Source organism: Corvus cornix, chromosome 4 (genome assembly GCF_000738735.6).
Source record: "Corvus cornix cornix isolate S_Up_H32 chromosome 4, ASM73873v5, whole genome shotgun sequence".
Taxonomy (NCBI): domain Eukaryota; kingdom Metazoa; phylum Chordata; class Aves; order Passeriformes; family Corvidae; genus Corvus; species Corvus cornix.
This window is the reverse complement of record NC_046334.1, coordinates 26,541,605-26,564,399: the sequence shown is the minus strand read 5'-3', so window position 1 is coordinate 26,564,399 and position 22,795 is coordinate 26,541,605. Positions and strand designations below refer to the sequence as shown.

The window sequence follows — 22,795 nt, the reverse complement described above, 5'->3', positions numbered from 1 at the left end:
CAACTCTGCCAGGGCTCAGTTTAGCTCCACATGCACATGATGGCTGCAATTACTCCAGTGAGATGAAGAGTAGGGGGATTCGGAGGAGAGAAGAAAGAGAGAGTCAGAAAGGATGTGGATGAAAAACGTCCTCTCTCTACAATCATTCTGGAAACTAATTAAGACTAGAAATGAATGTTGCTCTGACGGAACTGTTATCTGAAACAGTCTGGCTAGTCTAGAATAAACAATGCCTATTTGTCTGGTTTCAGAAACAGTTCAAACGTGGCTTGGCCCCAATCCACACTGCTTGCAAAGCTGCTTTAGAAAACATTTCTATCAGTCATATTTCACTGTGCATTTTTAGCAGAAAAGGGTTCTAATTTTCCTTCAAAGTGTCCCATCATAATACAGCCTTATCTTTAAGAAACACTTTTAGTTGTGTGTTCCTCACAGATGTACTCCAGACTCTTAGTTCCTTGTATCTCAAGTCTCTTTCTTTTGGATTTTCATTTTTGAAACTTTATTCTTTCGCTCTCATTTCTGTGAATAACTACAATCTTTAGGGTTTTAATCATATTTATTATCAGACAGGAAGGAGACCAAAGTCTAGGAACATGAATCTGAAATCTTCTGGAGCAGCCATAACTTTCTATACCAAGAATTCAGGATTTACTTAAGTTTTATAGGCAGAAATTAGGAAATCCGTGAAGTATGCATATTCAAGTATCAGTAAGAACAAAAATGAACAATTTCTTTCTTCCACTGGCAAAAGCCCTTTGACCCATTGCAATTTGCCTCAGAATGTGAGAAGCACTTCCATATAAAAGCAAGTATTTTTGGCTAGAAATCATAGGAGTCATCATGTAGACACAAATTCAAACTTTCCATATGGCATGAGAACCAAAAGGATATATAAAAAACATTTTTAAAATCAAAATGCAAAGAACAAAAAGTAAAACCTCTCATGAAACCATCCGAGTGAAGTTGAAGTATGGATATATCAAGGGCAGCAAGGCAGCTCAAATATGCAACTATCTGTAACCTTGAATGCAGGATAACATGGTTCTATCCGAAAATTTATGAGCTTATAGGCAAAACAAACTGTTAGAAGACAGTTTTTCTTTTCCACTTTCCTTTAACAGGTCACTCATCAACAACCTTTTGGCAAGCACCACATTTCCTACCCCCAGGAGAGTTTGATTCACATCTAGTTTACAATTATTTAAGCCCTTTATAAACATGGAAGTGAGAGTGGACACATTATTTTTTTTTCCCATGAAGCCCTGTAAATGAACGGCAAACTTCATAACTTTATTATTTACTAAACCCCAGTAATTTAAATAAGATGCTGTTCTTGGGGCAGCTGGTGATTTTACCCATACTTTATACTGAGCCTGCCCCTCCCTCCTCCACAGGAAGCAATTTCTGGTCTCTTATTCTGTCTTGCAAGGAGAGAAGTGATAAGGTTACTAATAACCTCCTCTGCTCCACAGTTAATGACATGTTTTCTCTCAAGCCATCCAAATAATTAACATAACCAAATCAAATTTAATTCTACTATTTGATGAGGTAGGAGCTGCAGCAATTACTGTACTGCATGGTCCTTGCCTCTTTCCCACCTCCTCCTCCTGTTCATAAGGCACAGCAATGAACCAGAAGGCAGAGAAAATGCTCACAAATGCACATGCCAAGGAAAAATTAATCCATCCAAAATGAACTCCTCTCACAGTTACATGAGAACACCCGAGGGGACAGTGTGACAATAAGTAGCTGTGGGGATGGGAGACAGCAGCTCCTGTGCCGCCCTGCAACGTACACAAACTCATACTGCTGGAAGAAAACAGTGCAGACAGCAGGAAGTTTCAAAGTATTAAAGAATCTTATAAACATTAGCAACACCACCACAGTAATATCTAATATGGAATAAGTAAAGATGGAAACTATTCATCCATCCCCCCCCAATTTAGCATGCAGGAGTGGACAACCAGAGCAACTCCTCTGACATCTGCACATTTATCCTAGAAGACTTTGCTAACTGTTAATTTAAAGCACAAACTTTGTTTCATTTCCAGCTAAGGCAATAGCTTTGATGAGCTTCCCTTACCAGCCCCTCAAAACCCACTTCTGTCTGGTCCTCTTTGCACCCAGAAAAACCCACTCAATAAGTTCAGAGGGGATCTGTAAGTTGCTGTGCCTGCTATGCTGAAAGCAGTTGGGTACTTCAAGTCGGCAGCAATATGAAAAGGGTCCCATGGGTCACCATTTCTGAAAGATAAAGAACCTGGAGTGGTGTGTTTGAAGTTGTTAAACACCTACTCACTCTTTCTGGCAGGCTCTACTCTGGGTTTCAAGGACAGGTTTTCTAAATATAAATACTTGAGGAAAACGCTTCAAAAGCGTATCTGTGCACTAGGGAAATAAAACTGCCACAAGGTAGACCAGGCAAAGAGCTATAAACTGTTCCGTGGAGTAAGTGCACTTGCTGTGCATAAACCATGGTTTCTCCCTCATTAGGGGCTCTGCTTTGACACTTCCTTGACTGAGCACTGTCTCTCTTCAAGCACAACTTCAGTCTAGCTACCAGGTTTCTCAAAAGGTTGCTCCTGCAGGGTGACTCCTGACCCAACACAGCGCCTGTGTGAGCATCACTCACCTTGACAGTCCCCACAGAGCAGAGGAGGGAAGGTGCCGTTTAAGTGGAATAAAGCTCAAATCACACAGCCATCTCTGAACGAGCAGGCAGGGAGTTGTGTCTGCCCAGAGCAGGACAGCTACCTAACCCAAGAGGCCTGGAGGTTCTGGGCTATCTTTTCACCCACCTGGTCCTTTAGCTGGTATAGGAGCAGCAGAGCCTCCAGCCTGGGAGGGCACCTCACAGACACATTCCCACAAGTCAGCTGACGGTGAGACAGCTTGGTTGCTGAGTGCAAACAGCCATTGATGGATTTTACCTGCCTCTGGAGATCACAGGCAGGACTGTCTTGTGACAGTCCCCCTCCTGCCTGTGAGCCATCTAGGGACGGTCTCCCCCAGCTATCTACAGTCTTCTGCTCTACAGGTTGTGATACTGCTTGGGATACAAAAGACATCCCAAGCTACTAGCCTGTCTCAGCATCTCTTCTTCATCTACTTTTACACCCTCCTATTGGCTTGCATGGGATTCTCAGCAGGAATTGAGCAGCCCTCCACATTGCCTGTTCCCTTTATCAGAACCAGGATCTTTAGTTTATTTATCTAAACTGACATAACAATGAATATTCTACAGGAAAACTGACTGCACTTCTTTCACACATCACTCTAGACATACATAAAAGTCTAGATGGAAAAAGGAACCAACAAAAATAATGAAAAAGAATGATCACTTGTTCTAAAAAGTTAATATTCTGAAGCATCTATTCCGAAGTCTCAACATTTATCCTTTATGTCACGTTATATGAAGCTTTTCATAAAGTATCAGTCCTTAGATTCGCATACCTGTGTAAAAGTTAAATGCATATCTAATTGTGATGGTTATTGACCCTGCCTTATACTCACACACAGAGTAAAAAGAATTAAAATGTTGCTATTTTTAATGTCTTGTGACTTCTTGGAATGTGAACTAAGAATTTAAAAATAGCTCATGCTGAAATTACTGTAAGGCAAAACACGAGTTTAATAAAAAAAATGATATATTCCTCTCAGTTACTTTAGAAATCATGCCTTCTTTGTAACAGTGTACTACAGTGCAACATTCTAAAAACTTATTAAAAGACACTATTCCAAGCACTAAATGTTTTAAATGTCACCTAAATTATTTCACTGCAGACCAAATTACAGAAAGATGTCAATAATTTTATAGCTAAATTTGGGGTGGTGCAAAAGATCAGATTTACTACCACCTGCAGGCCAAAGACAGACTTACTTGTTCTACCAAAAAGCTCCTAAAGCTAAAACAGAAGATTCACAACTATCCCAAATTCATGATGTGGATGCAGTGGACAGAATTGTATTAACCCTGTGGAAGTGAATTTACACAGAAAATGCACCCACAGTGGTCAGCCTCTTCAATGCCTCCATTGCTGAGGAGCCTCAGTCCTCCAGCTGATAGTGTAAATGAGCTGACACAGCACGTGGAATCCAGGTGCACTTTCCCCATCAGTGTCAGAGAAGCAGACACCCGCCTTTCTCACACTCACCATTTCCACCAGCTCTCTTGTGTTGGTGCTGGCATGGCCACAAGTCTGCTGGATCAGCCATGTGATTTTGTTAACAACAAAGAATCCCATCCCAAATACCCTGATTAATTTTCAGCCAGACAGGCCAACTGCTCCAGCTGGCTGCAGAGCCACACAAGCCTCAGGATGGCACCAGAGAAGCGATGGGAGCGGACAGACGGGGAGGCCAGCAGCAGTCCTTGGGGTAAGCAGCTCAGCCTCCACTCACGAAAACAAACCTTAAGTCCATGACTCTGCCACTAATCTGACAGTAAATCACCAAATGCTGGCTATACCTCACATCAGCCGTTCTTCTCATCCTTCAGTATCAGCTGATCCACTCTTTTTTTTTTCCTGTTAGTGCTGGTCATCCATATTGGCTCACTAGGAGATCGGACAAGGACCAGAAAAAATACGGTTGGCAGCAGCCTGTCCCCACAGTCTTTCTGTAAATGAACACTTGCATGTTCTCTGCTAGATCATGGAGTATTGTCCTGGCCTGCGGGGACAGGAGGCTAAAAAAGATCTAGTCACCTAAGAAATCACACGCTCAATAGTATAGATAAGGTCATCTAGAAATTAAGACTTATCCCCACACAACTTTACTTCTCTCTTGGGTCCAGCTCCAAAAGCAAGAAATCCTGAACCAGTAATTAAGTCCAGTGACAATTCAATCCTCATCAATATGCTGAGGATGTCTACTTCTGCATCACTTAATGAATGCCACAACCACGACTTCCCACTGTCTGGACGAGTGAGGATGTAGTTAAGCAGCAGCTAAAATCCAGCTGCTCCACTAATTAAAACAGCTCACGTTGATCAGCATAGGGAAATCCTTTCAGGAATTGCTCTCTAGCTGTTTCTTCAATCACTTATTACATATTCATGTGCTTGTCACTGTCATACTTTGGGATTGTATTTTAGCAACTAAACCTTCAATTTTAAGGCAGAACACAGGCAGGAAGTCAAAGCAAATCATGGCAGCAGATGATAACATTTCACACTTCAATTCTCACAGCAGCGTACAAGTCATGAGGTTACAAAAGCTTCCACATTTAATAATGTCCAGCTTAGACCTTGAAGCTGAAACAACTCCCACATTTTTTGTGAATCTGAGTCACTTGGCTTGTGTGCGCTCTGAACTAATTCTTTCCTGATCCTGAGCTACAGACTTACTAGCTAGATTTCCTATAGCAACCTGAGCTGAACTGCCCCTAACCTCAAGATGAGTGTAGAAACACAGCCATTCCAGAAAGGCAAATCCTTAAAGCATGATTCAAGTCATTCTCAACTCTTCATTGTACCTTGACTGATTTCAGCTCCCAATAAAATGTATGCTAGAAGAGTTTGACCCTCCTGTAACAGCTAAAAAGACTCCCCGGTATGCCATCTATCAACATATCACACTCACTGTAATGATAAGCCTGCTAGTATGTTTTGATTAAAATCAGTAAATAGTATTTATGATTAATGGCAATTTAATCTTGGTGGTAAATAATTCCAGGAGTAGAAAACACCTGTAATTTTAATAATAGCATAATAGCAATGTAGCACTGTAAATGTAAATGAAAGTATCACTGAATTGTTACAGTGATAAGGACAGGATACTTGGGCCCAGCCAGCATTATATTCAGACACAAAAGTAACAGTTAAAAAACAGAAGGGAAAAACCAGCACTTTCAAACAGAACAATTTAGTAAAGTGCAGCTTCTGCTGATGGAAATACTTTACCATTGAAGTCTACAGAGTTTCTGCATTTGCACATGGGGAAAGATGACAGTGGCCTACTTTTACAGTCAAAGAGTACAAAACAAAGCCTATTTCTGAAGAATGGTTTTTTGATTCAACTATTTGCAGTTGCATTTCAGTCAGTAAATCAAAGCCTTCTCTAGCCACTGACAGGACATTCTGCTTGCTTCATACATCTCCGTACATCAAATATAACCTGGCGGCTAAATGAGCTCCACAACCTTTGTAATTGACATCACAGATGAATAAAATCTGGTTTAATCATGAAGGATGAGCAGGACAAAGGCATAAAGAAAACCAGTAAATCTGGATCCACAGGATTCAAGATATCTTTACAGGGCTTTAACTATTATAAAGTATGAATATTAGATTTTCTTCAAATAGTTTCTATATTTCATAGAACACACGAGTATAGTGGTAAGATTATCTTTAAAGCTTTGTAAAGGGAAAAAGTGGTATGCTCTCATCTGACTAGAAACATTAATAATGACTATAACAAAATAGAGAACACTTCTTTTATAGCAGTGAGTATGTTAAATCCCTACTAAATCAGTTATCTGTAGATCAGCAAAGAGAAAACAATAGAGAATGGGTGGGGAAATCACCCAAAGAAAATAAAAGATGGGTATATTTCAGCTGGACTTTTGAAAATAGAGAAGCTTCAGAATAGAAACACAAAAGAGCACTGCTCCAGAGAAGAACAAGCAGGAACAAAAGGATGTTGACTGCAAGGGCAAGAACTCAGCAGCACCCAGATGATTCATACGCTGGAGGTGAGAAATCCAGTGGAGAAAGCTCAGGTGCTTGCAAGTATACAGATTTCAAAGACATCACAGCAGTAATCAGACCAAGGGAACAAGGTACAGATGTTTCTTATTTTGCCTAGATATGTTTGTTTCCTCTGTAAAAATAATCTGTAAAATATACGCTCATTTGCTTCAACTACTGTGCATCCTTTGAGAGGAAATTAGAGTGTAATGAAGGAGTTCCTAGGGAATCTTGAGGCAACTAAGGCCTCTGACAGGTGAATTACTGAGTCTCACTGCCCAGGAACACTACCAAATGGGTTCTACTGCCTAGTCAAAGATTAGCAGCCCAATTCCAGCGCTGTAATACAAAAGAGAGATGTTTGGAATCTAAAATGTAAAGTTCAACCTAACCCACAGAACTGGGATTATGAGAAATGTTCAGTACTGGTGTGACCTCAGTGCCAAAAAATCACTTGAGTGCCTTTGGGAATTTCAAAGTATGACAATTGCCAATGCTAAGGTATTAGACAAGTCCCATGCCAAAGGATTTCTGTGCTCCTTCAGCTGAATTCAATTTCTTCATAGGCCAGCCGAGTCAAATAAGCAGCATGAAATGTGCTGGAGTTTAACCTTTAGCTGAGTGAGGAAACAAAGGGAATTTCCTTATTGTTTTAATTATAGATGTGTGTTGAGAGCAAAGGTATTTGTTGTGAAGGGACAGCCTACAAGACAGAAATATTAATACATATGCACCAAACATAGTGAAGGTTTAACTCAGCACTTAAAAATGAGAAACAAGAAACCCAAAACCCTGTCTACAACACAAATGTGAACCAACAGCCAAAAGATGTGTTTAAGAATACTACAAGGTCGCCCATATAAAGAAACATACTGGCTTCAAACAGGCCGTTTGTACTTATAAACAAAATAAATCATTTAACAAACAGCAGAAACACTAATTTTCAACCCTCTTATATTAAAATCTCACAGAAGTAAAACTATCTTCATGCATGATCACATCTTGTTGCAATGTACTGCTGACTCACCCAGTTACACCCTACAATATGTGAGATCCATGAACTTGTAACAGTGGCCCTTACAGAATGCACAGTGCACAGAAATTGTCAAATAAAATCTCATAACCACACCCTTCATTGGTCCTGTCTTTCCAGAAGGTGCCCTGCATGCAGCTCAGTCAGAGAAATGGCATATTTTCCTGAACACTTTTCCCCTGCCTTTACTGAAATGCTTCCTTTTCTTCTATGCCACAGATATTGACAGAGCTTTTGGTTACAAAATACAGAAAATGATTCACTAGAAATTTGCACTACACAACAACAAAACAAACATTCACATATCTGTAGGTCTGCAATGTTATACCTCTGAGTTTAAACATGATCTTAAACTTCAGTCCTTTTTATACATTCACAGAGATCCAGGAACTCTGAGATTAAGGTCAACCATTCCAAAAAGATATGCATCAAAGATTATTTTTCAAGTCTTTTAATTCTGAATCTACAAGACTGTTGGTAAGGTATAGTGTATAGGTAAAGTTAATACCTTTGCCAGCCCAAGCTGGGGAAAAGCATTCAAGTTTACACATACTCAAATTATTTTCCAAGAGTGAAATAGAAGCATCGACCAACAGAGCCAAAGAAATTTTTTAGATCATTCCGATGCCTACAAAACCTGCATCTATCCCACTGCAAAATCCTGATAGGCAGGAACAGCACTGAATTTGCTGTAAGAACAAAATACCTACCTCAGCAACCGAGAGAAGGCCTTTAACCTCCGGGGACATTTCTCCAGAGATCTCATCTTTGAGCAAGTCACCATGCAAACATACTGTAAGACAAAAAGAACTTCCTCCACCCTCAATCATATATCCTGGCTGTCTTACAACATCACGAACCTCAAATTATATGGCAAGTCAGTAAATACTGCAGTCTCTAATGGATGATTACAACTTGGAAGAAATAATCACTATCATCACTTTTTGCCACTCAACTAAATTTAGCTTCAGAAACAAACACCTCGTGGAACAGATTGAACCGGACTTTGTCAGAGCAACAGCCATAAGAAATACCTCTCCAAAACATTTCACAGCCACAGATATCAATGCCCTTCCCTCGCCTGTAAGTGTCCCCCAAACACATAGCTCTATCACATGTTCCTCCATGCACTTCAACCAATGCACCACATGTCATCAGGTAAATTAGGCAGAGGAAATTAAACAGCCACAAAGATGAGCTTATTCCGGCAACCAAAAAAAAACCCGGAAAAAACAGGAACCAGTGGGGTTACCCTTCTCTTGTAACAACCACTTCATCTCTGACCTCTAACCCTTTAAAAGTTCAAGTTCCACCTGAAAATGATCTATAATCTTTACAAGGACAGGCACAGAAAATAAATAGTACTTTTTTTTCGGTCTCCAGTGCAACTTAAAGGCCCTGGATTCAGATAACATAAGCAGGTAATTTATCTAATCTCCACTCTCAGTGATGCCCTTAATTCCAAAGGCAGTAAATCATTCCCGTCCTTTTTCTCATATCAGTCAACCTTCTCTCCCCTTGCTGACATGCCTCTGGGCCTCCAAAAGTAATAGCGACCTTTTCTTTAAGACCACCTAATTGATTGACATGATCTATTTAAAAGCAGAAAACAACATTTTAACTTTCTCGAGAAGCAGCAAAGCTATAGGGAATGACAGCTCAGTCTCTTACATTACAGAATGTAGAAAACATTATATAAAACTAGCTAACACCAAGCTCAAGAGCCAGAGAGACTTTTCAACGTGCAATGTGAGGTTAAGCTTTGGCACTGCTTGCCACAACACACTGTAGGTGCTAAAACTCTATATGAATTAAAATAAAAACTAATAAAAACCCACTGTTGGCTAATAAACACAAAGTATCACTTCTCTCAGAGAGCACTGCCAGCAGGGCAAGGGAGGTGATCCTACCCCTCTGCTCAGCCCTGGTACAGCCACAGCTGGACTGCTGTGTCCAGTTCTGGGCTCCTTAGCACAGGAGAGACATGGAGCTCCAGAAGCAGGTCCAGAGGAGGACAATGAAGATAGTAAGACTGGAGCATCTCCCTTAAAATAACAGGCTGAGAGAGTTGGGCCTGTTCGGCCTCGAGAAAACTGAGTAGGGACCTCATCAATGTCAGCAAGTGTCTGAGAGGAGGGTGACAACAGGATGGAGCCAAACTGCTCAGTGGTGCCAAGCAATAGGTCAGGAGGGAAGGGGCATAAAGTGATGCACAGGAAGTTCCACCTGAACATGAAAAAGAACTTTTTTACTGTGCAGGTGACTTTGCCAAATTATCCAGAGAGGTTGTGGAGTCTCCCTCGCTGGATATACTCAAGAACCATCTGGACACAATCCACACGATGTGCTCTAGGATGGCCCTGCTTGAGCAGGGTCCTTCACCTGGGTCACAACAACTCCAGGCATTGCTACAGACTGAGGGAAGAGTGATTGGAAAACTGGTTGAAAAGGGCCTGGGGATGCTGGTTGATAGTGTCTGAACATGAGCCAGCATACGTCCAGGTGGCCAAAAAGGCCAATGGCATCCTGGCTTGTACCAAAAACAGTGTGGCAAGCAGGACCAGGGCAGCAATTGTCCCCTGTACATGGCACTGGTAAGGCCACACCTCAAATCCTGTGTTTAGTTTTGGGCCTCTCACTATGGACATTGAGGTGCTGGAGAGTGCCAAGAGAAGGGCAACAAAACTGGTGAAGGGCCTGGTGCACAAGTCTTGTAACAAGCAGCTGAGGGAGCTGGGAGTGTTTAGCCTGGAGAAAAAGAAGCTCATGAGAGACCTTATTGCTCTCTACAACCACATGAAAATAGGTTGTATCAAGGTGGGGGTCTGCCTCTTCTGCCAAATAACAAGCAAAAGGACAAGAAAATATGGCTTCAAGTTGCACCAGAGAACTGTGTTGTCATTTCAGATCTGTCTTTGATGGAAAAAATAAATACTGTTATTAACAGAAAGCATTTCTAGTTCACACTGTAAAAAGTTCATTTAACAGAACTCATTTCCTTGTCAACAGCCTTAGAAGGAAGAAGACAGATTGAACAGTAAAGCAAATAATCTTTTGTCCTATACACCAGTAAGGTGTGGTGAGAAAGCCTCTCCTGCAACTGTCATTAATGTACTTGTCCCACGATACTGTTCTCTTTCTTCCTAGTTGTCTGACCTTCACCCGTCAGGAGCACTACATGCTTTTAGCTATTCACGGACCTGTTATTTTAGAAGGGGCCGTGGTAACAAGGCAATAAAACAACACAATAGTTTTAAAAACAGTTGCCCAAAGAAAATGTGCTTTTGGAAGAGGAAAGAAAGTTCCTGACCCGGTCCAACCACAAAATGGTATCAGTACTGTTTGAACTAACACTGTATTCATAGAACCATAAAATCGTCAAGGTTGGAAAAGACCTTTAAGATCATCAAATTCAACTGTCAACCCAGCACTACCACTGTAACCCCTGAACCACTAAAACATTAAACTGTATCACCCAGCGTCAGATCCATCTCTTGACCACCTCCAGGGATGGTGACTCCATCAGCTCCTCGGGCAACCTATTCCAATGCCTGACCACCATAACAGCAAAATTTTTTTTATAATATCTAATCTGAATCTCCCCTGTCTCAGCTTAAGGCCACTTCCTGTAGTCCTCTCACTTCTACAACCTCCTTTCAGGTTCTAATACTAGATACCAGATACTGGTGTGTGAGGTATTGGGGAAGAAGAAGTCCAATGACATGAAATAGAAGAATTATAATAGTAAAACTAAAGCTGTTTCTTTTTACTAAGCATTTATTCCAAGCAAAAGTATTGCCTAATAAAAACGTGACATCACTGAGGTACTTCTTTTGCTTCAACCAGATATTATGCTATAGATTAAAAGAGAGATTTAACAAAGTAATTATTGCTTGTGGTTGGAACACCCTGATTAGATTTGGACCTTCTCTTTAATTAGAAGTCAACCTTTGCCTCAAGCCTCAGGAGATGGCAAAGTTCACCACACTCAGATGACAAGCCTCTTGTAACAATGCTCCCAAGATTAAGATGCAGCTATGCATACTTATAAAGACCATACTTCTATGAATACTTTCCACATCTAGGGGTGCATGGTCTAATTTCAGTCCTCTGTAGCAAGGGACCCTCCTATGGCATGAAGAGACCTGCTGGTGACCTGCCTTGGCTGTAGCCTCCAAGGGAACAGGCAACATGACTTTTCATGTCACTGAATATTAGTTCTCTTCTTGAAGCTGAAGCAGCTGCAACAGATGAAAAAGCAGCTCATCCTTGTCTACACTAAGGGCTAATACTAGCTCAGTTGAGCCTGTGATTTGTCACAGATGGCCAAAACTAGGACAAACTCAGTATGTAAACATGGCTTAAATTCAAATGGTGATGCCTGCATTGAGCAAAATACCACTTTTGAAAAGAGAAATTTTGTAGCAAAATCAGAAATGCAACCTTTCACAAATGACAGGATCAGAGTCTGAAGTACAGCTGTGCAAACTGCACATTATACTGTACTTTCTACTGAAATACAGTAAAGAGGAAGAAATTTTCAATGTGACAGGCCTCACTAGGAATACCTTACCCCCATGATGTAGTGAGAATGCAACTGTAACATGTTTTAAAAGAGTACTTGATCAATCATTTCAATGTTCAACCTGCCAAATCAGATGCTGCTACTTAAGGTAACTGATTCCCTATACTAGAATAAATAACAAAGACACCAAAGAATAACTTACAATGAAATTATAAAGTAGGTGAGCAGTACAGAAAAAGAGAACAAAAAAAAAAAAAGAACGAAGTAACAACCTCTTCTCTTTTGTGCACATCAGAGTAGAGGCCATGGAAACGAACACAATGTAACTGCAAACTGAGCTCTCCCACTCAAATTCCAAAGGCAAAGGAAAATGTAGATACTGAGCCTAGACAGAAACCTACATAAGTCCTTAGGGAAATAAACCAAAGCTCCAACACTCTTAAAATACCAACATGAAATTCTTTCAGAGAGAACCTAACAATTACTGTTTCAGCATTGTAAGTTTACAACCTGCTGAGTCTGCCTCCTCAGCCCTGACACATATCCTATAGGCTTCCCTTAGCAGCTCCTCCGCCTTTTCTGTTTTCTTTGAGAGTATTACAAATACCTTTGGAAAGAATTCTTTCCCAGCCCTCCTTCCCAGCTACCAGATGAATATCATCTGCTGTTCATCATAGAGGGGAGGAAAAAAAAATCATAAAGAAGCAGAATTATAACCATGACTGATTAATTTGACTTTAAAAAAGTGATGTGCAATTGTGTCCTTCCTGAAACCATGTTCATGTCCCAGATAATTCTCGTAACGCACAAGGAGTGTGGCCATGTGTCTGGATGGTTGTCAGTACTTTCCATAGGAGTCTATTCTGAAAGATGATGGGATGGTAAAACTTGCTCATGTACACAAGATGCCCAAAGAAGCAGTGAAATTCTTTCAGTGAAGACAGAGGGTAAGCATTTTTCTCTTTATTCTTTCAACAGCCATCTCATTTGCAGCGTTATTTTCCATTATGAATTAGAATAAGCACTGGAGAGCAGCCCAGACAACGGAAGGAGTTGTTCACGGCACCAGAGCAAACAGACCTTCAGAATTCCCTTTGCAGAAACCAGTAACAGAGAACTCTTTTATTAAAACAAATCCCTCTTCTCTGTTTAGGAATAAGGGATCTAGGAGACTGGCTAGGATGCACCCTTCACAGTAACTCTTTACTGCTATCTGTGAGATGAATAGCCAAAAATACCCAACACAAAAGTGATGAATTGACAACATTAAAACAAACACCCCCAGGAACAGGCTCCAGATACTCCTGTGATCCCTAACTGCCAAAAACTACACTGAACCCATTTGCCATTTATTCCTCTGCTCTACCTGTGATTCTTTTTTTTCTCATTTACAGGTAAGTATAAACTGAGCAGGGTGAAAACTAACATTGCAAATTTAAAGTTAAGCATAATGATTTATTGTGGCAAAGAAGCTACCAAAGAAACATGCTGCACAAAATTGCTCCAGCTTATTCTACTCCCAGAAGCAAAAGTTCTGATGTGAAAGCACGTGCTGATGAGAAACACGTGATAAACAAAGAAAGACACATAAATAGATTCCAATCTCAAGTTTCACCCATTTCAATCTATATTTAACCTGTTGGATTGCACTGAGTGAATGAGTCCAAAATTTACCTCTTGGAATGAAAAATACGGAGTCATGTGACCCCGCTTTTAAGATAACAAGAAAAGCCACAGCTCGGAGCCCCTGCTTCCAGTTCTGCCATTGACTGATTGTGGAACTTGCAAGAAATCACTCTGCTCCCCTATGCTGAACCTGCTTCATCTGTGAAGACAGCTATTTTTTTCCCTGGAGATCAGCCTTCTGATCCAACTAACCACATGAGCATTGACAGCAGCCCAAAGGAGAGAATGAGTCCTTTCCTTCTTGGAGCAACACAGGCTTAGTTCAGCTCAGGGCAATTGTGAAACTGCACCCCAAGGATTTGGGAAGGAGACTAGATACTTTTTAGAATTAACCCAACTTCTGGCCTACTGAGAGTGTACAAAAGCAGGACATTTCTATTTTCACAGCCTAAAAGCATGCTTAGACTAAGAGTAATCTGAGTAACTCCCTAGCCATAAAAATTACAAAAGCTAAATGTAACGAGTAAGAATATCACAGTAAAACATCCCCCAGCATTCATTCTTTCTTCTACACGCAACCCTTCCCATTCAGATGGAGTGCCAGCAAGGTTCAAAGTCTCAAACTTCAGATCTGTATTACAGTCTGTAACACTGGCTAGATGGGGAAAACCCCGAAATTTTCCTATGTAAAACAGAAGCATTGACAAGGCTGTCCAGACATTGCTAGTAGACAACACAAGGGTTTTAAACAGCAGTAATGAAAAACTGTACTTCAGGATGTTTGTGTGAATGAATTTGGTCCTTCTGGATATTAAGTAGTCCAGTGTTTAGACTGCTTCTTTTGGTAGTGTTTCCCACAGCCGTATCACTTGGAAATAAAGTTAGTAAGTGACAGTCAAGCAGCCTGTGAGTGGGTTGAAAATAAGTAGGCTCAATCTCCCACTCCTGGGAGATTTTCAAATCTTGGCTAGAAAAAAACATCATGGGCCTGAACTAGCACCAGCATCTTCCCACTATGAGCACAATGCTTGATTACATGACCTGCATGACCTTCCCACCATTCTGTGATTTCTCAGTACAGAAGCGGCAGAAGTCTCTCCACACTGCCCATCTGACTAAGACAGAGCAATCACCAACAATACAAAGTTTAACAAAAACAAATGCCAGATTCTACACCTCAGACAGGGCAACCTCGGATGTACATACAGACTGGGGAATGAGAGGCTGGAGAGCAGCGCTGCAGAAAGGGCCCTGCGGGTCCTGGTCCATGGCAAGCTGAACATGAGCCAGCAGTGCCCTGGCAGCCAGGAGGGCCAAGTGTGCCCTGGGGGGCATCAGGCACAGCATCGCCAGCCGGGCAGGGGAGGGGATTGTCCCACTCTGCTCTCCTCTGCTCTGGGGCAGCTCCCCTCCAGTGCTGGGGGCAGGTCTGGGTGCCACAGTATAAAAATACATTAAGTTGTTAGAGAGTGTCCAGAGGAGGGCCATAAGAATGGTGAAGGACCCTGAGGGGAAGCTGTGTGAGGAGCAGCTGAGGTCACTTGGTCTGTTCAGCCTGGAGGAGACTGAGGGGAGACCTCATTGCAGTTACAACTTCCTCATGAGGGAAGGCACTGATCTCTTCTCTGTGGTGCCCAGTGACAGGACCTGAAGGAATGGCCTGAAGCTGTGTAAGGGGAGGTTTAGGCTGGATATCAGGAAAAGGTTCTTCCCCCGGAGGGTGGCTGGGCACTGGAACAGGCTCCCCAGGGAAGCGGTCACAGCACCAAGGCTGACAGAGTTCAAGAAGCATTTGGACAATGCTCTCAGGCACATGATGTGACTCTTGGGGTGTCCTGTGCAGGGCCAGGAGATGGATTTCAATGATCCTTGTGGGTCCCTGCCAACTCAGGATATTCTATGATACTATTAAATGACTGACTGTAATGGTTACAACACAGAAAAACCTGTTACTGTCTGTTTTCTCAAGACCTCAAAAGCATATTGATTTGTAAAACCACCTCAGTTTAATTATAAGGTGGGGACAGTTCCACCACATTGTCAGGCCAGTGCCTTAAGATTCCCTTCATGCTCTGTTAAATGCTTAAGATCTTCATTAAAGGGTGTCTTTTAAGGCTTCACAGAGGATCTGGGAGAACGCATTCTTAAGCTATAGTCAGACTGTTACTGTAGTATTTATTAAACACAATTCCACAAAATCAACATTACATAGCAGAGGAAACAGAAATGCAGGGAAGCTTTCACTAATGGAATTCTGCTACATTAAAAATAATCCCAAACAACTAAAACCAAAGTTGGATACAAAATACCATTCATAAAAATGATCGCTTGATTTACCAGAGCCCCACTAAAGGGATCAGTAGTCCCTTTGATCAGCCACTTCAAGTGCTTGTTTATAAAGGAACAAAAGACGACTTTTGTCTATTTGTATTGTTGACTTGATGCATTTTAAATAAAAAAAGCTCAATTTAGTTCAATCAAATGAAGGCAAGCAGCTGTAAAAGAACTTAAGCACACTACAATCAGCAGGCAGACTATATGCCTGTAAAACCTAGGATCTGTTTCTAGAAATGAACTAATTATTTTAATCCCCCTCCCCATTTTTCACAGTAGACACTGATACACTAAAAATCAAGATTTCTTACTTGACTTCAAGTGATTGATACCCTACTAAATCTCTCAATAAATTGTTGCAGTTGTTACCTACCTGCATGCTCTCATCTCCAAGGTCAAGGCAACTACAATGAATTATATCAAATTACAGGACTATGTTTCAGGATTTTTTGATCCATAATCCTTAACCAAAAGAAGAAAAAAAAATCCAGTTCCTTCTACAAGTTTTACATGTTCAGGGATTAACTGCAAATACGTAGATGCCTGAAATCTTCTATTCTATTACTATCATATAATTTTCAGTTTGAAAACATTTAGAGGAATAAAGATCTACTTCTTTTGACCTAATTGACCTGTGTTACAGCAGTGCATGACCTGAAGCTATCAGAGACAACAGTACAAGCATGACCTGACAGTAAAATCAAGAATTATAATTACAGGCCACTGTTACCAGTAGAGATATATTTTAATACTGTCTGAAATGTAACAATTGAAGGATGGCTATTAGGTCACGAAACTAAATGTCTTTTGATAAAAATTTAACACAGCAATAGGTATTACTTGGATTCAGCGAACATTTGTTTTGATCTTACTAATGTGCTATACTTAACAAAAAAATCAGCGCAGAGCAGTACATGAAATAGATACCCACAGGCCCTGTTCTGCTACTCCTTGCTTTATCTAAACTCTCCTGAGTGTCAGATGGTTGCTAATTACCAAAAGAGGCAAAAGATAATGTAATGCACATTTTGTAAACATTACCTAATATCTGTTTCCCTCTCTTTAAATCATTATCTATGGTCTTTGGTTCATCCACTCTCCAGATTTCTTGCCCATGCTATGCTAGGTCCCTGTATCACCCCTCAGAATGCTCCCCCCTTCTGTAGCATTTCTCCCAGTCTAAACGTTCGATAGGCTAATAACCAAACCAGAATATTTGTCAGAGTTCCCAATACTGCTGTAAAAATTCTTCTAAATGGCACCACCCGATAATAAAGTAACTATATTAATGACCATTTATATACTGCTCTACCTAGAACAGGCTTTTTTATATGTCTCTCATTGCAAAGGAATTATGTTCAAGCTATGTCTTAAAACTGTTCCTGTCTCACTGTATATAAACTTTTCATCCCTAATACTGCAAAGACTCAAGCACAAGCCTGAAATACATCTAGAAATACACAGGCAGAGAAATATGTAAGAATAGGAAGTTGGAAAGGGCAAGCTTTAGACCCCTGAAATCACAAGAAATATTATGTGATATTTTAATACAATGATCATGTTCCAGACCAAAACCTAACCTTACAATGCATGAGGAAGAGTTGGTGGTGGATATCTGGGCCTTTTTCTGGTCTCTTCTTATCCCAGTGTTCTACATTTGTACTTAGACTTGACAGACTTCTGGGCAAGATCTCACCAGAGTTTTATATAAAACAATAAACTACTTCTCTGGCTCTCTCTTGGAAACATCCACATCTGCTATTTCATCTTAGGTTATCTACCTTTCTTAAGACTCACTGCTTATTCCTTCATCTTGTCAGATGGTCTCCCCATGTCCACCTCCAATATTTCATAGTAATTCTAGTGCAGAAATTCTTGTTTCTAGAACTTGAGTTCAAGTACCAAGACCTGCACCATCATTTTTGTTCCACTTGAGATCATGAGAGAGATAGTATCTTGGGTTTTTAAGATATGCATCCCACAATAAGCAGTTTAAGGAATAAGTAGCCAAGATGCCTCCGAACCATTGTATTTTCTTCTTCCCTTGTCACAAACTGCTCCCAGAGAGCGCAGTGTCATAAGCACAGTAGCTCATCATAAAATGGCATAAAACTATCCCCAGTGAAATTCAAACAGCTCTGAAATGCTCCCCATGTTACAAGAGAAGTGTGCTTTGCACTTCAATTTTAGCCTTGCATACTTCACTGTTTAGTTTTACATCAAGTCTTCTATCAAGGGGCTCTGGCCTTGATGGAACCGCAGCTCTTTTCCTAAGCATGATATGGCCAGACTGAGGATAAGAATCTCGCCCAGCAATTTGTCACCACAGAATTATGCTTCCAATTATAATGAGAGATGAACCATTGAGTGTAGCAGTATCAATTAGCAGAGCACATCACTTAAGTAAGGCAGGCTGCTCCTGTTCCAGTCTAGAAACAAAAGTGAGACGTGCACAAAACAACAGTACCCTTTAAGTGGTGGCTTTTCTTCCTCACAGCTCATGACACAACGGCCAGTGAGATTGAGAAGGGTGTAGAAGAGACATAGATATGGTCAGAAAGCACATGCACCACTGACAGGAATGAAAGGCTACTGAAAGGTACATTTTTCTCAACATTATGAGCAATCTACATTATACTGTTAATTACTCTGTGCTTTCCACATGAGAATTTGGAGTCTGTAGCCCAGACAGTTTAGGGCAGAATTTTACTGTCAAGGCTGGTCAATGGAATTGGATTTTTCAATTCCATAGAAAAAAATCAGAAGTTTTACTTTGCTTTTGGTTCCAAATTCAAACTTCTAAAATACACTCCAGAGCAAAAAAACATACTGGTGAGAACGACCAGACAGAAGAAAGGGAAAGAGACTGAAGCTCTTTCAACCCTCAACTAAACATTTTGATAAAATTAGCTTTCTTTTTCATAATGATTTGGATTTATTTGACATTATTATAATACAACATGATCTAATGAAAGTTCTAACATGAAGACTGTAACTGCATCATTTTAAGAAAAAAAAAGTTTAGTATTTTTAAGTATAAAAAGAAATCAGGACATGCAGTGATTGAGCTTTTAAGTAGATAAAAGTACTCAAAGACAAAGGCAATACTCCCCTGCAACTTAAATGCACAGCTGGAATCAGCTACAGTGCTGTGGCAGATAGGGGAGGGAAGGGAAAAACATCCTTTCTTCCATCACATCACACAATAGATACAACACATCAAGTGTGCTGTAAGAAAATGCTACACTGTTCTTCCAACTATAAAAGCTAGTCCACTGTACTGTAAAAATGTACCAAAAAGGAAAAAATGTACACTGTAAAAATCAAATGAAAAGGTCAGGTCATGTCAAAAGACTGAGCACCAGGGGCATTTTTTGGAAAGACTTTTCACAAAGGAATGGGAGAAGCAGTGTTTGCTGGTCTGCTCTATCACTTTAGTTCATTAAAATCCCATTATCCACCACGTGATAGGGACAAAATCCTATTCCCCAGGGGAGAATTGAAAGAGAGAGAGTCTGGAAATGAGGCAATAGAGAAAGAGATTATTTAAAAATCAGAGGATAAGAAGAACTACAAAATATTCAGAAGCTTAAGGGAAAATAGGGCCTTGCAAATCAATAGCCTAGAAGTTCATGACAACTCTTGATGGAAATTCTAAATAAACATGAAGTGCTGGTGTGTGTGTGTGTATGTTTTGTTTAACACACTTCCATTTGCATCTTGTGAAACATTATGTATGATGGGATCAGAGTTAATGAAATAAATAATAGTGTTGCTATTTTTGACTGAACCAAGAATTATTTTCCTTGCTATAGAAGCAAACAGTTCAAAGCAGCAAAAGTCATGACAGGCTTCTTGTTTTAAACCACAGTTTTACCAAACAACCCTGTGCATGATACATAACAAGCCTTTGGAGTTTAAGTGTACACAATCACAATGTAGCAAGTCCTATTAATTTATTGAAAAAAATTCTGCCCGTAAGAAATATAACAATTCTTTTTAAAACAAAATTATTTTGGTATTACATTACTGTTACCAAAACAGAGAGTAGAAAAATGGCATTTTTATTTTTCTGGCCAATTTCCTAGTTCACCCAATAAAAGGAAAAACTAAGGGGACAAAAAAAAGAGAGAGAAGGGAAGAATAAATAGAGAAATACAATTCTTACCCTGAAGAGCGGCAGTCTGGTTTATTTCTTTCTGAGCGATCTGTGAGAAAGGAGGCATAATATCAGCACAGAAGTTGGATGTTCTTTAGCAATACTAGTACAGAAGTCTTAAGAGAACTGTGAAACCATATGACTAGCAAAACCAAAAGCTGTTTCTCTTCTAAAACTGTTTTCCCACACTGGACTAGACTGCCTAAGACCAAGTAAAATTACTGCAAGTTTAACATTTGTTACAATTCCTCCACTCAAAACAGACTGTATTTATGTTTTGTATTAATGCTTTGGAAGCTTCTCCTCCCTTTAGCTGAAATGAATAGGGCTTTAGTTCATGGTAAAAATAAGGGAGAGGGAAGAGGAAAAAAGAAAAACCACAGATTACTCAGCGCAAAAAAATCATTCCATGAATCATGGCTGGCAGAGTTCCCTGACAGGATGGGAGAAAAATCAGCAGTTGGTTGCAGCAACATCTGCAAATACACTGAATCCAGTGCAGTCCCACCATTAACTCTTCAGCTTCTGAGGGCTCCAGATACTGAATCTTTCTGTGTTTTTAGAAAGGGTTTTGTTTATCCTGTAAGTATTTTAAGTAGCTTATTTGGACTAATGAGATTGACTCACAAAAAACTACACATAAAGCACCAGTATGCATAGAAAGTATAAAATATTTCTCCCAAGAGTTATGATTATCACCCAAGCATTACAAAATAACCACAGTGCTATGATATTAGAATTCATGGATTATCATTCATATTTTAAGTCCAGAATAGCTTTTACTGCATGACTTTTGAACTACCTGAAAAATTGAGACTGTTGTCCACCTAAAATACATATATTCTAAAATTAGAGGGGGGTTTAATCTTTTAATGCAGAAAGATCCACTATACAAGCAGAAGATAATTCCTAGAGCTACATATAATCTCCATTGACTATGGTAATTTTGCTTCTAATTTGATCTGTGTGTATTTTAAACAGAAAGCTATTTTTCGTGTCTTAATAAACACTTTACTGAAAATGTTGTCTATACAGAAGAGTCTTCCTAAAAAAATTTTCACACTCACAGATTGTATTTTCAATCTTAAAGCTTTGCATTTTAAATAAAATTTGTTCTGTTGACAGCAGACATTTGTTTGCACAGTTTTATCTCCTGTATAAAAGAAATACTTTGCTCTCCAAGCTTTATGTGCTCATTTGATTATGTTTTCATTAAAGTGGTAAAAAATTATCTCATGTCAACAGTGCTTAAAAGTATGTAATGCTTTTTCCATCCATAGGTGCTCCTACTGAGCTGTCACAGCCACACAGTTATAATTTATTGTCTTCCTGACTCACAGAGGTCTCCATTTCATCACACTGTGTGCAACTCTGGTAGCAGAAGCAGCATGGTATAGTTCTGGAATAGCTCAAACCAGAGTTGCAGCAAGAGTACTTCAAACACACACTCCTTCCATCCTTATCATGTATCTTCCTCCTTACCTGTGAGCACTGAAAAAAACAAGACCGGACTTCCTACGGAAATCTGCTTGCCATCTGTTGCTTGTTATCAGTGTCCCCTGCTCTGTACACAGCCACAATCTAACAGTATTCAGACAAAGCCCTCCCACTGCTAAAATGATCATGTGAATAAACCAGTGAGAAGGAAGAAACCAAGTCAGAGCCTATGTAAGCACAGCATCTGGGAGCTCTCCCACACAGCTCATGTCCAGTGAACAGATCCACCACAGCCTGCCCTCACTGCTGCATCCTGCTCATTCAGGAAATCAGTGTGATTCCTTTTTCCCTTTTATTTTCATTCCTGTTTCAACATTTCAAAATTACATTTGGTTTTGCACATTTTATTTACTGATAAACTTACTGAGACCACGCCATCCGCACGCATACTGGTCTTCTTGAAAAGAACGAATTGTAATACTACAAGTAAAGAGCCAGCATTTTAAAATAGAACTAAAACCTGCACCTCTTCAAAGTTTGCTGTGAACTTAATCTTCTAAATTTGTTTTAGTATTAAGTGTAATGAGTATTAAGTGTAATGAAAGAGCTCCATCTTTCAGTTAGGTGCTTGGAGTCAATTAGGTGGTGAAGTCATCATCCCTGGAGGTGTCTAAGAAAAGACTGCATGTGGCACTTGGTGCCACGGTCTGGTTGATAAGGTGGTGGCCATAGGGTGGGCTCAATCTCAGAAGTCTTTTCCAACATAATTGATTCTGTGATTCTGTAAATTTTGCAATTCTAAATGCTGTTTTGGCAATAGGTACAAGCACCAATTCAAGGAATGACACACCTTTAGAAACACTAGAATATGAAAGCCTAAAAACCCCAGGCAATTTACACTCACATATGTTACATTTAAACACACACAGATCTTATCTCTCCATTCTGTAGGCAAATCCTTGGCTTAAAAAAGCTCAGTCTCAAAAGTG

General features: G+C 40.1%; 1 protein-coding gene across 6 annotated transcripts in view; it reads right to left on the bottom strand.

Annotated features, from left to right (window-relative positions):
• Positions 1-22,795, bottom strand: part of SH3D19 (SH3 domain containing 19) — an 84,703-nt gene that overhangs the window by 44,824 nt on the left and 17,084 nt on the right. For 2 of the 6 annotated variants that reach the window (XM_019293309.3, XM_039551527.1), the window contains exon 1: positions 20,379-20,688. The exons of 1 other annotated variant lie outside the window; for it this stretch is intronic. Coding sequence is in view for 4 of the 5 variants with exons in the window: in XM_039551527.1 (XP_039407461.1) it covers positions 20,379-20,436 (58 nt within the window). In the remaining variant the exon portion in view is untranslated. Of the gene's footprint in view, positions 1-8,435; positions 8,507-20,378; positions 20,689-22,795 lie in introns of those variants that run through there. 3 more of the 6 variants (XM_019293305.3, XM_019293306.3, XM_019293307.3) reach the window with 2 other exon arrangements.